The sequence below is a fragment of the Eleutherodactylus coqui genome, chromosome 1 (assembly GCF_035609145.1).
Source record: "Eleutherodactylus coqui strain aEleCoq1 chromosome 1, aEleCoq1.hap1, whole genome shotgun sequence".
NCBI lineage: Eukaryota > Metazoa > Chordata > Amphibia > Anura > Eleutherodactylidae > Eleutherodactylus > Eleutherodactylus coqui.
Window position 1 is genome coordinate 52,545,745 of NC_089837.1, and position 13,816 is coordinate 52,559,560.

Consider the following 13,816-nt stretch of genomic DNA (forward strand, 5'->3'; position numbering starts at 1 on the left):
GAGCAGTGAGTATGCCAAAGTTTCTCACCATGTCCTGCAATCTGCCCATTTTTTCAAAAACTTGGAAGCGCCCTTTAAGGCCTAAAACATGAAACAGAAAATTTTGAAAATGCCTTTTTCCTGTTTATGAACACCTTCCCTTAACCTTCATAATTAAAGGAGTTTACCTGGACTTTTACAAGCTTAAAATGGTGTAAAATAAATGAAAAATATATATTTGCCTTCTCCAGCAGCTCCCTTTTCAGAATAGTCCAGAAGAAGCCGGTTGGCGGTCATGTGCCATTCATTGTGCAGATGACCACTCAGCCAGGCTTCAATGGCCAAGGAAGAAAAATGTTTTCATCTGTGAGAATTTTTGACTATTGGATCTGTAGGGAAAATGTTGGTCACCATCTTGTATGTCTTGTATTATTTTTCCTTCATGTCCTCAGGAGTTATTTTTGCTCACAATGATAACTGGAAAGTGATGAGACGATTCACTCTTTCGACACTTCGAGATTTTGGAATGGGGAAGGAAACCATTGAAAATAAGATTATTGAAGAAAGTGATTTTTTGGTCCAGAAGTTCAGATCTTATAAAGGTTGGTGAACAGTTCCATGTGGTGCTTCTTGAGTTAAACTTACTATACTTAGTAATAGTGGCATCTAGTGAGACCATTGTATCATGGAGTACAATAGTCCCACCAGAGAAGATAATTCTGAATGTCAACCATCCAGCTAAGGTCTCCATGATCTGCTCCATGGTTATTTTCAAATGGTGATGTCTGATGTCATGTTCCCTGCTATGGTTGATTTCTGTTATCACATGAGTTCCTGCAACTAGTGGATGATCTTCTGGAATACCTGTGAAATTTTGTTAGTAGTCTATCAAATGAGTATATTTACTATGCAGTCAACCCAATAGTTGGATTCATGCACAAGACAATCTCTGAATGAGGTTTGTAAGCTCTTCCCAAAGGAATTGCCCAAAATTAGAAAAAAGAATCTGCTTTCGCTTGAATGGGGAGGAGATGCAATCTCAGAGACATCTTTTGGACTACAGTGGCGTTGTTTCCAAAAACAAACAAAATCTCCCTTTGGTCAGGGACGTTAATGAGACTTTTCTAGTACAGGTGACACTATCCAACTGGGCCAAAATTATAGGGACTATTGATGACCCATCCTCAGAAAAGGCCATCAATAATATATCAGTAGAGGTTCTCTGATGACCAGCTGTTGGCAGGGCCAGTCTGATACTGTTAGCAGCTGCTAAGATGTCGGAAACATGCAGCTCCATTCACAACACTGCAACACAGAAACTCCGTACAGTAGGGCACTAGCCCGGCGAACAAATAATTGCCAGAGTACACGGATGGCAGACCTCTGCCAATCTACTATTGATGGCCTATGCTGAAAATAGGTCATCAATAGTTTAAAGCTGAACTACACCTTCTAGACCATATTCTTCACCGCAACGGATTATCAGAACTTTTTCTCCACAGGCAATTACAATTTGAGAATGCCTTAAGGCACCTTTAGATGGGATGACTGTCAAGCTCATAAGCAGGAGTGATAGTCATTCAAATGAATGGAGGCATAGTGGGCTGGGGATCGTTCCGGCCTGCCCATCTCCATTCACAGTAAGCAGGAGTCAGTTAAATATTGAGAGTCTCCTGTTTACATGACCTGACAATAGCTTGTTTTTTGCTCCACTAAAAACCAAGCAACTTTGACAGGTGAGCTACTTCTCACCTACTGCCCTGTCGGCAGACGCATGTACATGGGAGTATTATCGCTCGAATTTGCTGTTTTAAGCTATAATTCTGGTGTTAAGCGCTCTGTGTAAAGGTACCTTTGCATCAAACTGTACTACTGTAAACTACTCTTTCAAGGTTTATTACTCTCACTACAGACATTGATGGCATTTGTAATGATGGTGTTGCTATTATATGCCATCGATGTCCAATGAGTAAAGGTCTGACCATGGTGACTCCTGGTCAAAGGTGTAGTTTGAAGCTCATGGGCCCCAAAACAAATCTAGAACAGGGCTCGCACATACCATGTGCCACTTGTAATACTGGTGTCGGAGGGACATTTGGGCCTCCTCGGGCATCGGAACCTGGGTTACCTCTGTACCAATGGCGTACAGCTAGGGGTAGCAATTGCGACCCGGCCACCTCGTGAACCGGGGCCCAGGGACCCCCTGCCATATGCCGTTCCACTGCCGCAGCCTGCGGGCCTGCTGTGGGTGGCATTGAAAGAGGGGAGGGCTGTTAGCTGGGAGCTGGCAGCCAATTACAGGCTACAGACTCCCCGGGCATATGCTCCTCCCTTCCACTGATAGACTGCAGTTGCGATTGGTCACAACTGCAGTCTATCAGTGCGCCGGTGGCAGTGTGATTGAATCGGGCCGGTGGTGCACTGACAATTTTGGGAGCTGAACAGGAGAGCAGAGGAGGAGTGCATGCGGTACAACAAGGTATGTACCACATGTTATCTTGTATGTATACCTGGTATAACTTATACCAGCTGTACATACATAATTATATACAGGCGATATCCAGGTTACACCAGCATGCTCCATAACATTGTATACAGGGGAATCTACATCTCATGTATACACTGATAAGGACCATCCTGGCAAAAGGCTAACTTCACACGGGCAAGCGCGACATCGGACTGTGATTTGCGGCCCGTTATTGTGCTCGTCAGGATGTGATTTCCCTGCAGATGCAAGGTGTCTTTATATCAAAACCACCTTGCATCACTTCGGGGAAGTAGTGATCCTCCATCGCGGAGTTTCTCCCATTGCTTTCAATGGAAAACCTCACACCGCATGTACCTAGCACGTAGTGCGATGCTGCCATCGTCTCTATTGAAGACAATGCGTGATGCAAGGGCATGCCCAAAGATAGAATGTGCCACGATTTGTTTCATGTGTGAACCTATTCTAAAGACTGTGGTTCATATTTGTGAAAGAGTCGTGCGTCATAGAAGCGCACAAATCTTGCGTGATTTTCTCGGCCGTGTGAAAACAGCCTAACCTGGATATCTCCTATATATAATTATATGTTCAGCTGGTATAACAGTATTTCCTGTATATGGTTACACACTTTACATACAATTAAAAAACACATCAAAAACATGCATGCGGTTTAAAAAGCAAAACAAAATGCTTGTATTGTTTAAATCCACATGTGTTTTTTGATGTGAGTGTAAGGCTGCTCTCACTCCTACCACTTTTTACCATTTCAATAGGGCTCATAGACATGTGTTTCTAACACTGATTTTCAAGCATGGCCTGTTCTGTATCACTGCGTTTTTGCCTTTTTTAACGCACCTCATCACTCATAACAATGACGGGGTGTGTTAAAAAGTGCTTTTCAATGTTGTACTGCGCATGCAAAAACACAGCTTAGAATTGCGTTAAAATGCCACTGGTTTCAACGGGCATTTAACTGTATGATGTGTAAGAGTAGCCTAATTGTGGTTCAAACATGCAATAAAAAACATGAACACAGCCTAATGGGCTACAAACAAATTTTCACATAGTCCAGGAAATGAGTCATATATCTAAAGCTTATGCCAACTGGCTGCATATATTTATACTAGCTGATATACCCGGCTTCGCCCTAGTTAATTTAGTACTGGTGTTTATCTGGTGTTCACACGGAAAATCTTATGAAGTCGTGGTTACTTTAGAGATACCGAGGAAAAAAATATGTTCACCATTTTGCATGGTTCTTTGCGTTACCCAGGAAACACCACATGGAGGTAACTAATTCTTTTGCGAGTTGGGACCCATTTACCTTTCCTATTTATGACATAATCAATGCCCATGCCGAATTTCACGTTTCTATGACATCGGGAAGTGAGAGAATTAGATTACGTATGTAAAATTTGGACGCTAATTCTTTTGCGCTTAAAATTGAATAATCGAGTTGGGACCCATTACCTTTTCCTATTTATGACATAATCAATGCCCGTGCCAAACTTCAAGTTTCTATGACATCGGGAAGTGAGAGAATTAGATTCCGTACATAAAATTTGGACGCTAATTCCTTTGCGCTTAGAATTGAATAATCAAGTTGGGACCCATTAACTTTTCCTATTTATGACATAATCAATGTCCGTGCCAAATTTCAAGTTTCTATGACATCGGGAAGTGAGAGAATTAGATTACGTACGTAAAATTTGGACGCTAAATTGTTTGCGCTTAGAAGTAAATAATCGAGTTGGGACCCATTAGCTTTTCCTATTTATGACATAATCAATGCCCGTGCCAAATTTTAAGTCTCTATGACATTGGGAAGTGAGAGAATTAGATTACGTGCGTAAAATTTGGACGCTAATTCTTTTGCGCTTAGAATTGAATAAGCGAGTTGGGACCCCTTTACTTTTCCTATTTTGGAGATAATCTATGCCTTTGCCAAATTTCAAGTTTCTACGACATATGGAAGTTAGAGAATTAGTGGCGAGTCAGTGAGTCAGTGAGTCAGTGAGGGCTTTCGTCTTTATATATATAGATTCCACAACACTTCTGCTCGATTCAACCCAAACAACCAATCACTGTGAATCAGCCAACCCAAACAACCAATCAGGTTGCTGGAATTGTGAATCAGCCAACCCGCACAACCAATCGGGTTGTGAATCGAGCAGAAGTGTTGTGGAATGTAAATATATGCCAACTGCTTAGATCATGTATGTAAATTGTTTTGCAGCTGTAGGCAGCACAGTTTAGGTATGGGTACGGGTACAGATGAAGTATTGCACCATGAGCCTTTAGTTACGCCCCTGCTCTGTACCCAATATTGTAGTTATGTCCTTACCTTTGCTGATGGAAAAATTGTTGTGCCAGCAGTGCTAGCCAAAAGGCCATGACACTGGTTCAGCTTTTATCGGAGGCCGCGTGGTTGCCTTTTGGCTATCAATGCAACGGGAATTATTCAATACACTAGAAAATGTTGTATTTTACATATTTACATACTTCAGATGATGTAATTAACATATTCTGACCCTTATATTTCCAGGCAAACCCTTTGATAACCACATGGCAATAAATGCTGCTGTAGCCAACATTATAGTCTCCATCTTACTGAGTCATCGATTTCCTTATGAAGATCCCACACTTGTGAAGCTTCTAAAGATTGTTAATGAAAATGCCAAATTACTTGGAGACCCAATGGCTGTGGTGAGCAGCTCAACTCCATGTTATATTTAAAGGGGTTCACTGTAACACTGATAAATATCCATTGAAGTAACAAAATAATAAAGTATGTAAGGCTGAAAAATACACGTCCATCCAGTCCAGCCTATGCCACACCCCAATGATGTAGAAGCCAATTTTCTCCATTAAAGGGGAAAAAATTCCCTCCTGACTCCAATCTAGCAATCGGAATAATATCTGGAACAACAATCCTTTTGAAGTTATTAATGATTATAACATATGATATTGTATCGCTCAAGAAAGGCATCCAAGCCCTTCTTGTACTCTTTTATCGAATTTGCCATAACCATGATCTCAGGCAGAGCGTTCCACAGGTTCACTGCTCTTACAGTAAAGAACTCCCTTCTATGCCAGTGTAGAAACCTCCTTTCCTCTAGACGTAGAGGATGCCCCCTTGTCACAGTTCTGGGTATAAATAGCAAAGAAAAGACCTATGGCAGCATTTAGAGGTGCAACATGTAGAAGGAATTTATTATCTCATCACAATACAAATGTAGCGACGTTTCAACCGCAAGGTCATTTTCAAGCTAGATGCTGCCAAAAGGCCTTTTCTTTGCTACTTAGACTGCTTGAGGGGACAAAGGTTTGGATCCCCCCCCCCCCCCCCTTTGGCTATTGCATACCGTGGTCTGACCCATAGTGGGTTTTCTACTGGTGCGTCTGGTACAACCTTCTTTTTCTAGTCCTGGGTATAAATAGATGATGGGAGAGATCTCTGTGTTGTCCCCTGATATATTTATACATAGTTATTAGGTTGTCCCTCAGCTGTCTTTTTTCTAAACTAAATAATCCCAATTTTGATAACCTTTCTGGGTATTGTAGATCACCCATTCTGTTTACTACTTTAATTGCCCACATTTGTACCCTCTCAAGCTCTGATATGTCCTTTTTGAGTAGCAGTGTCCAAAACTGTACACAATATTCCATGTGTGGTCTGACCAGTGACTTGTACACAGGAAGAACAATGTTCTCATCATGTGCCGCATGACCTCTTTTGATGCACCCCATGATCCTATTTGCCTTGATAGCAGCTGCCTGACACTGGTTGTCTAGTAAGGCTGCCTGCCCGCGGCCAAGGCGGTATATCACTAGCGATATTCTGCCGTGGGGGGGGCAGAGGAGAAACCTAAAAGGTCTCCGCGCAGAAAATCGTAGCATGCCCAAAACTGCCCCCCTATGGCACCCTATTAGTAATGGTGACTCAATCAGAGTAGGCACTATTTATAATCACCCTCTGCTTTCTATCATTGAGCCAGTAACTTACCTACCTACACACATTATCGCCCAGACCAAGCATTCTCATTTTATATACCAACCTTTTATGTGGCACAGTATCAAACGCTTTGAAAAAATCTAGACCTTACCTCCTCGTAGAAGCAGATCAGGTTGGTTTAACAGGAGCGACCCCTCATAAACCATGCTGATATGGAGTTATACAGCTATTTTGCTTGAGGCACTATAGGATAGTATCTCTTAGAAACCCTTCAAACATTTTACCTACAATAGAAGTAAGACTTACCGGCCTCTAGCTTCCAGGTTCACTTTTGTATTGGCACCACATTGGCTGTACACTAATCCAGTGGAAGAGACCCCGTCACTAAACATATAAGAAACAAAGGTCTGTCTGTCACATTACCTAATTCCCTTAAAACCCGGAGGTCTATGCCATTGACCCAGTGATTTGTCTATTTTAACCTTTTTAAGATGGCACTGCACTTCTTCCTGGGTTAGACTGGTGACATTTAGATGAGAGTTCACTTTATCATTCTGCATCTCATCTGACATTTCATTATCCTCTGTGAATACACTGGAGAAAGACTGTGTGAATGATTTGTTTTCTCCTCATCACCCTTTAGATATTTTCCTACATTATTTATTATAGGGCCAATATTTTCAGTATTAATCTCTTTAGTATTTATATAGCTGAAGAACAGTTTAGGGTTAGTTTTATTCTCTTTGGCAATTAGTCTATCTATCTTCATCTTTGCTGCTTTTAACATGCCTTCATAGCCTGAAGGCCCTTTTTCAATGGATCACTGCCAGGCGCAAAAGCGACCAGCGATCCAGGAACTATTGCTATGTGCGATAGTTGTTGAGATAAATGGAGGCAGAGCTGGCTGGGTATCGTTGTGGCCTACTCACCTCCATTCACTTTAACCAGGCAGTTGCTCAAACAGTGAGCAATTCCTGTTTACACTGAGGAAGAATCTGCTCAGCAGTCGTTCCTTTTCAGTGAGCTGAAATGGAATGACTAGCGAAAACTGAGCAACTTCTCGCTCAGTGCCCTATCTGCTGCCATAAATACACGGGCTGACAGTTGCTTAAAATAACTAGTTTAAGCGATTATTCGGGCAACTCATGGCCCGGGATAAGGTAGCTTTTGGGACCTATCATGTGGCATGGAATATTCCGCAACAGTGTCACGGAATATGCCATCCCTGAATTTGGCATGAAAATCTGCACTGCTAACTGCAAATTTTAATGCAGAATTGTCAGCAGGATTCTGCTATTTTAACCCTTTCCAATCCACTGTCTAACATATTTCAACATTCTGATTGAAGCCTGTACAGCTCTGATGTCAGAACACGTCAGGCAGGGTATTCTTACTGTATATTACTGGCCGCTCTGTTGTCAAGGGCCTATCCAGCATGTCTCATACTGCAATACTGCCGCTAGCCAGCAGATGGGGCCATTGTAAAATGGCAGAAAGAGAAAGCCCCCTAGGAAACCCTGAATCCAAAATTGGACTGCAAACGGTTAAATTCTACACCAAAATCTGTACATTAGCACTACAAATTTTGGTGCTGAACATTCCACAGCAGGGCACATTCCGCAACACTGTTGTGGAATATTCTGTTTCGTGTGAACAGTCCCTTACGCTCTTCAACAATCTGCAGAAAGAAGTTGCCGCTGTTTTTGTTGAAGCATCGCATCCACCTTGATGAGAGTTCTTAATACAGTGCCACTCTTATCAAAGTGGATATATATGGTATTGTAGCGTAGCTAAATTTACTTGAATAATGCCGTGCTGTAAAACCAGACACAAACCAATCACTCTGCTGAATAGTGAGTTTTCCTAGGGATCGGATGACCACATATTGATGGCGATACAGGTTGAATTTATTTTGTTCACTTGGACCTCACCCTCATGTGAATGAGGGTTTCCTAGGAATTGGACCCTCACAAGTCGCACATTGAAGACCATATTGTGACCCCTTAGATGCCGCAGTACACTGCACCATCTAGGTCATCAAAACAAAGGGAAGGGGCTTCGCTTATCATGACATCACCAGCAATCCTGTGACATATTCCCAAGGGCTGACAGTTAAATATTGCAGCAAGAAGAATGAGAAAGGTCCCTGTGGCTGATATATTAGGCCGTGGCTTATGCATAGCCTAATAGGTAAGTATTTCTGTGATGGTCACTATCCATGACTAGTGGCGCCTCCTACCTCTCTCTGCTGCTGTTCACCTGAATCCTATGCCTTCCTGTCTGCAGTGCGGAAGTCCATATAATTCCTTTGCTCCTGCCTGGACATGTTGGGTGCATGTGCAACCCACATCTGAAAGGGTCAGTGCAAATACCCAGATTTCCTTCCCCCAGCCTATCCAAACCCAACACAGACAGACAACTATGTACAGCAGAAAAATAGTAGGCATTTGTTTTAATGATGATTTAGACATTTATTTTGCAATTAGGAAGCAAATGAACAATAAAATAAATTCAGTACTAATGTGTTCTTTGTCTTTAAGCTTTTAAGCTCTTTTACAGTCATTCATGTATTTTTTTCACTGCAGTTATATAACACATTTCCATCTGTGATGCGCTGGTGTTGCACAATTAAAAAAAAGCTGGCCAAGAATATGAATGTATTGCATGAGTTTATCCGAGAGACCTTCACCAACCAGAGGAAAGAACTGGATGTAAATGACCAGAGGAATCTTATCGACTCATTCCTGGTGAAACAACAAGAGGTACTGAAACACTAATTCAACTGAGCAGAGATGAGTTTCCAATTTGGGACAACTCTTGGTGACATGCATAAATCTGCCAGCATGTGTGATAAATGCGGCCAGATAAACTAAGACTGAGATGAGCTTTAGCAGGATAAACTACATGAGGCTCTGTGCTAATGGACCAGCTCCCCCAAGTAGTTTCACCAGGACTCTGGCGTCATCAGGGGTATAGGGTCCCACGATATGCACGCGACTCGTGAGATTTTGTAGCCCATGTTTCCCGATGGAACCTTCCTCTCTGTTGCATTGCACGAAAACGTTCCAAGACAAAAAATCTTTCCGCGCTGCTATCGGGGTTTCTCTTAAGGGGAAAGAATGAATATAAACTGTCGTGGCAGACAGTAATTGAACATATAATTCGCTGGTTTTTAATTCCAAGAATAAAAATACAAAACTTGCTGCAAGGAATAGCTCTGCAGCAATGATCTTTACAATCATTAGGTTGTAAAGATCATTGCTGCAGAGCTATTCCTTGCAGCAAGTTTTGTATTTTTATTCTTGGAATTAAAAACCAGCGAATTATATGTTCAATTACTGTCTGCCACGACAGTTTATATTCATTCTTTCCCCTTAAGAGAAACCCCGATAGCAGCGCGGAAAGATTTTTTGTCTTGGAACTTTATCTTTTACCCATTGAGGGGATTTTCTCCCTTTGGGGTTTTGTTTCTTTCCTGGCGACTCTCCTTCCTCATCGAAGGATATTGGGAATCTCTTCACTTATTACGGGCCTACCTGGACTACAGGTGCCAGCGGGCAGCTCCCGTAGGATCTTATGGTCTATGGGAACCCCGCTGGGCACCAGGTGAGTCCTCTTCATTACTTATTTCTTGGTGGCGCGGATCATTACTTTGAATTGCACGAAAACGTGATTTTTGTGCGGTGTGATTTAACTTTTACAGTAGGAAATCCTACTGTCAAACCCATAAGCTAAGCCCTAGCTGCAGGGAAAAAAAAAAAAAAAGAATATATCACCTTAGAAGCGCTCTCAGGCCAGCCGCATCTTCTTCCCCATCACCAACACTGTTCTTCTTTATCTCTTCTGGCCGGGGATTAAAAAATCTCCGCCTCTTGGAAGCGCTGCCTCTGATTGGCTGACGCTTAGTGAACCAATCACAGCCATTCATCAAACTCTGGCTCTGATTGGCTAAGCGTCAGCAAACACAGCCAGTGCTTCCAGGAGGCAGGGATTTTTTAATCTCCGGCCAGTAGAGATGAAGAATAGTGCGAGGGACTTTGTAGCACGACAAAAACGTGGTATCAGCTTGAGCAATATCGCTGCGATTTTCTCGCGGCAATGCCATGTCGCCTGTGTGAATGAGGCCTAAATGGCAGATTTGTTAGAGAAAAAGGTGAATTTATCAGAATGCTGTAATAATAATAATAATAATAATAATAAACTTTATTTGTATAGCGCCAACATATTCCGCAGCGCTTACATAGACAGGGGGAATACAGAAAGACAAAAGTACAAACATTACAGAACCACGGTTACAATCGTAATCAGTTGGTGGAAACAATAGGGGTGAGGGTCCTGCTCCAACCGAACATACTACAAGTAATGGGGTGATACAGAAGGTAAAATGGCTGGAGGTGTGCACAGTATCGCGTGATGGAGAGTGAGGGATGCTATATACAGACAACAGTCAGACATTTAGCTATGCGACGACAGGATCAATATGACTACAGGAGCGGTTTATGATGGCTAGCAGGGATTGTGGTCAGTAGGTCAGGGAACATGTTATCAGGCAGTGTATAGAGGAGTTTGTTTAGGGAATGCGCTATGCATCCCTGAAGAGGTGCGTTTTTAGAGCACGCCTGAAGTTTTTCGAGTCCTGGATTGCCCGGATGTTCTTTGGTAGTGCATTCCAGAGGACTGGTGCTGCTCTGGAGAAGTCTTGGAGGCGGGAGTGAGAAGTTCGAATTAGAGGGGTGTGCAGTCTAGTTTCGCTTGCCGAGCGGAGAGCCCGGGCTGGGTGATGGATGGAGATGAGGGAGGCAATATAGGGGGGCGCTGCGCTGTGGAGGGCTTTGTGGATTAAGGTAATAAGTTTAAATTGAATTCTGTATTTAACGGGCAGCCAGTGCAGTGACCGGCACAGGGCAGAGGCATCTGAGTAGCGGCTGGATAGGAATATGAGCCTGGCTGCCACATTCAGGATGGATTGGAGAGGGTAGAGTCTGGTGCAGGGGAGGCCGATCAGCAATGAGTTGCAATAGTCAAGCCGTGAGTGGAGGAGGGCAACAATAAGCGTTTTCAGCGTGTCTATGGTGAGAAAAGAGCTGATTCTTGGGATGTTCTTGAGGTGCAGCTGACAGGTTCGGGCCACTGATTGGATGTAGGGGGTAAATGAGAGATCTGAGTCGAATATGACCCCAAGGCAGCGTGCATGTTGTTTGCGAGTTATGGTGGCGCCACACACTGAGATGGAGATGTCAGGATGAGGTTGGTTGGTGGAAGGAGGAAACGCCAGTAAGTCAGTTTTAGAGAGGTTTAGTTTTAGGTAGAGAGAGGACATCGTGTTAGAGACAGCAGACAGACAGTTGGTGATGTTTTGGAGGAAAGGTTCAGAGATGTCACGGGAAAAGGTGTATAGCTGGGTGTCATCAGCATACAGGTGGTATTGGAGGCCAAATCTCCTGACGGTTTGTCCAATAGGGGCTGTGTAGATAGAGAAAAGGAGGTGGCCAAGAACCGAGCCTTGGGGGACCCCAACAGCAAGGGGAAGAGAAGGAGAGGTAGAGCCAGCAAAGGAGACACTGAAAGAGCGGTCAGATAGGTAGGAGGAGAACCAGGAGAGAGCAGTGTCCTTTAGGCCGATGGAGCGAAGCATACTGATGAGGAGTTTGTGGTCAACAGTGTCAAATGCTGCGGAGAGGTCGAGGAGGATCAGTAGGGAGTAGTCACCCCTCGATTTGGCTGATAATGGGTCGTTTGATACCCTTGTAAGGGCAGTTTCTGTAGAGTGTTGGGGTCGGAAGCCAGACTGTAGGGGGTCGAGGAGAGAGTTCTCTGATAGATAGCTTACAAGGCGGGAGTAAACCAGCCGTTCTAGTAATTTGGAGATGAAGGGGAGGTTTGAGATGGGTCGGTAATTGGTAAAGATATGCTGCCTTGTTATGGATGGGTAACATACATATTCAGGACAAGCAGGAATTAGCAATTGTTAATGATAATCAAGCGAATATGTCATTCGTGTATTAAACAGTAACTTGAGCTAACAACTTGTGGAAGCCGCTATGAAATAATTATTTTAAGGCTTGAGGGTCCAAAGAAAGATAAAGTCAGATCTTTACTTATCCTCTGCCATTTTTTTCGAAAAACAAATGGAGAAAACCCCCTTTGGCACTTTAAAGACCAGACATTTTAAATTTTTTTGTTTTCATTTTTTCATCCCTGCCATGACATTTTAATTTTTGTCATCTTGAAAAATGACGTATCTGTATGAAAGCTTGTTTTTTGTGGGACAATTTATATTTTTCTACATAATATACAGATTGGACAATTTTCAGCTTGATTGTGACAGCACAGTGCAGAAAGATACCTTATCTTTATCCAGTAGAAATATATTGTTCTCTTCTCTTAACACAACAAAACCCATTGTATAATAATTCAAAGTGTAAAGAAACCACCCTAAAGCCTCATGTCCATGGCTGCAATGGACTCTGCCAGTGGAATATCGCAGTGGAGTCCATCACGCCCATCCATCACCAAAGACCCCGTAGTCACCTCTCTGGATGGCGCACATGCCCAGTACATCGCATGACATCTCGTCAGTGGGCGATGACATGTAATCACGTGATACATCCGCTGTGCTCACAGCGGAAGTATCGCGTAATGGCTGGCTTCCATTGACTACAATGGAAGCCGGCTACGCGTTTTTCCGTGACAATTTTCTGCAGTTTCTTTCATGTTGTAGAATTCCGCAGCATGATTATTCAGCTATTAGGTTCAATAGAATCTAATAGTTGCGGGATAACGACGAGGATTTACGCGATGTTTTGACACAATAGGACTGTGCAGAACACACTGCTATAAGCTGGGGCATTGTGTTCTGCACACACACCGCCTGCACAGTCTCACAGAGAACCACAGCAGGACTTTACAAATAAGTGGGAAGATTTAACCAATCTACCGGCAACTTCCCGCTTCTTTTTTTGAACTCCTGCACTGCTTACACGTTGCCACAGAGACTAGCTTGTCAGAAGCAGGCCGATGGACCCCATGGCAGGGAGAGCTGGTGATTGTCTGTCAGATGATAACTGGGCACCAGCTCTTACAGCGGAGAACAGAAAAAACCTCAGATCTCCGCTGCTTAACCCTTTACATGCCACGGTCTGTGCGGCCGCAGCATGTAAAGGGCTGACAGAGGGAGGGGACTCTGTCACCATCGGACCCTCCGTAATGTGATCAGGGGGTCCTGATGGGTCTCTGGGGCACCCGGAAGCTTGAATATAGCCCCTGGGTCTGCCAGGTAAATTAGGCTATGACGCCTGAGACTCTGCCTCCATTTACTTTCTCTATTCACTTTGTAAAAACTAAAAAATTAAAACCAAAATTGCACATGTGGTATCTCTGCATTCGTAATTAGAGAT

The 13,816-nt window shown here is 43.2% G+C and overlaps 2 protein-coding genes across 2 annotated transcripts in view; one reads left to right on the forward strand and one right to left on the reverse strand.

The window, feature by feature from the left end:
• Positions 1-13,816, reverse strand: part of LOC136620929 (cytochrome P450 2K6-like) — a 218,197-nt gene that overhangs the window by 178,192 nt on the left and 26,189 nt on the right. The gene's annotated exons all lie outside the window — the stretch shown is intronic.
• Positions 1-13,816, forward strand: part of LOC136620959 (cytochrome P450 2K6-like) — a 45,473-nt gene that overhangs the window by 6,408 nt on the left and 25,249 nt on the right. Inside the window, exons 4-6 of the mRNA XM_066596094.1 lie at positions 432-581; positions 5,010-5,170; positions 9,005-9,181. Of these exons, the coding sequence (XP_066452191.1) occupies positions 432-581; positions 5,010-5,170; positions 9,005-9,181 (488 nt within the window). The remainder of the gene's footprint in view (positions 1-431; positions 582-5,009; positions 5,171-9,004; positions 9,182-13,816) is intronic.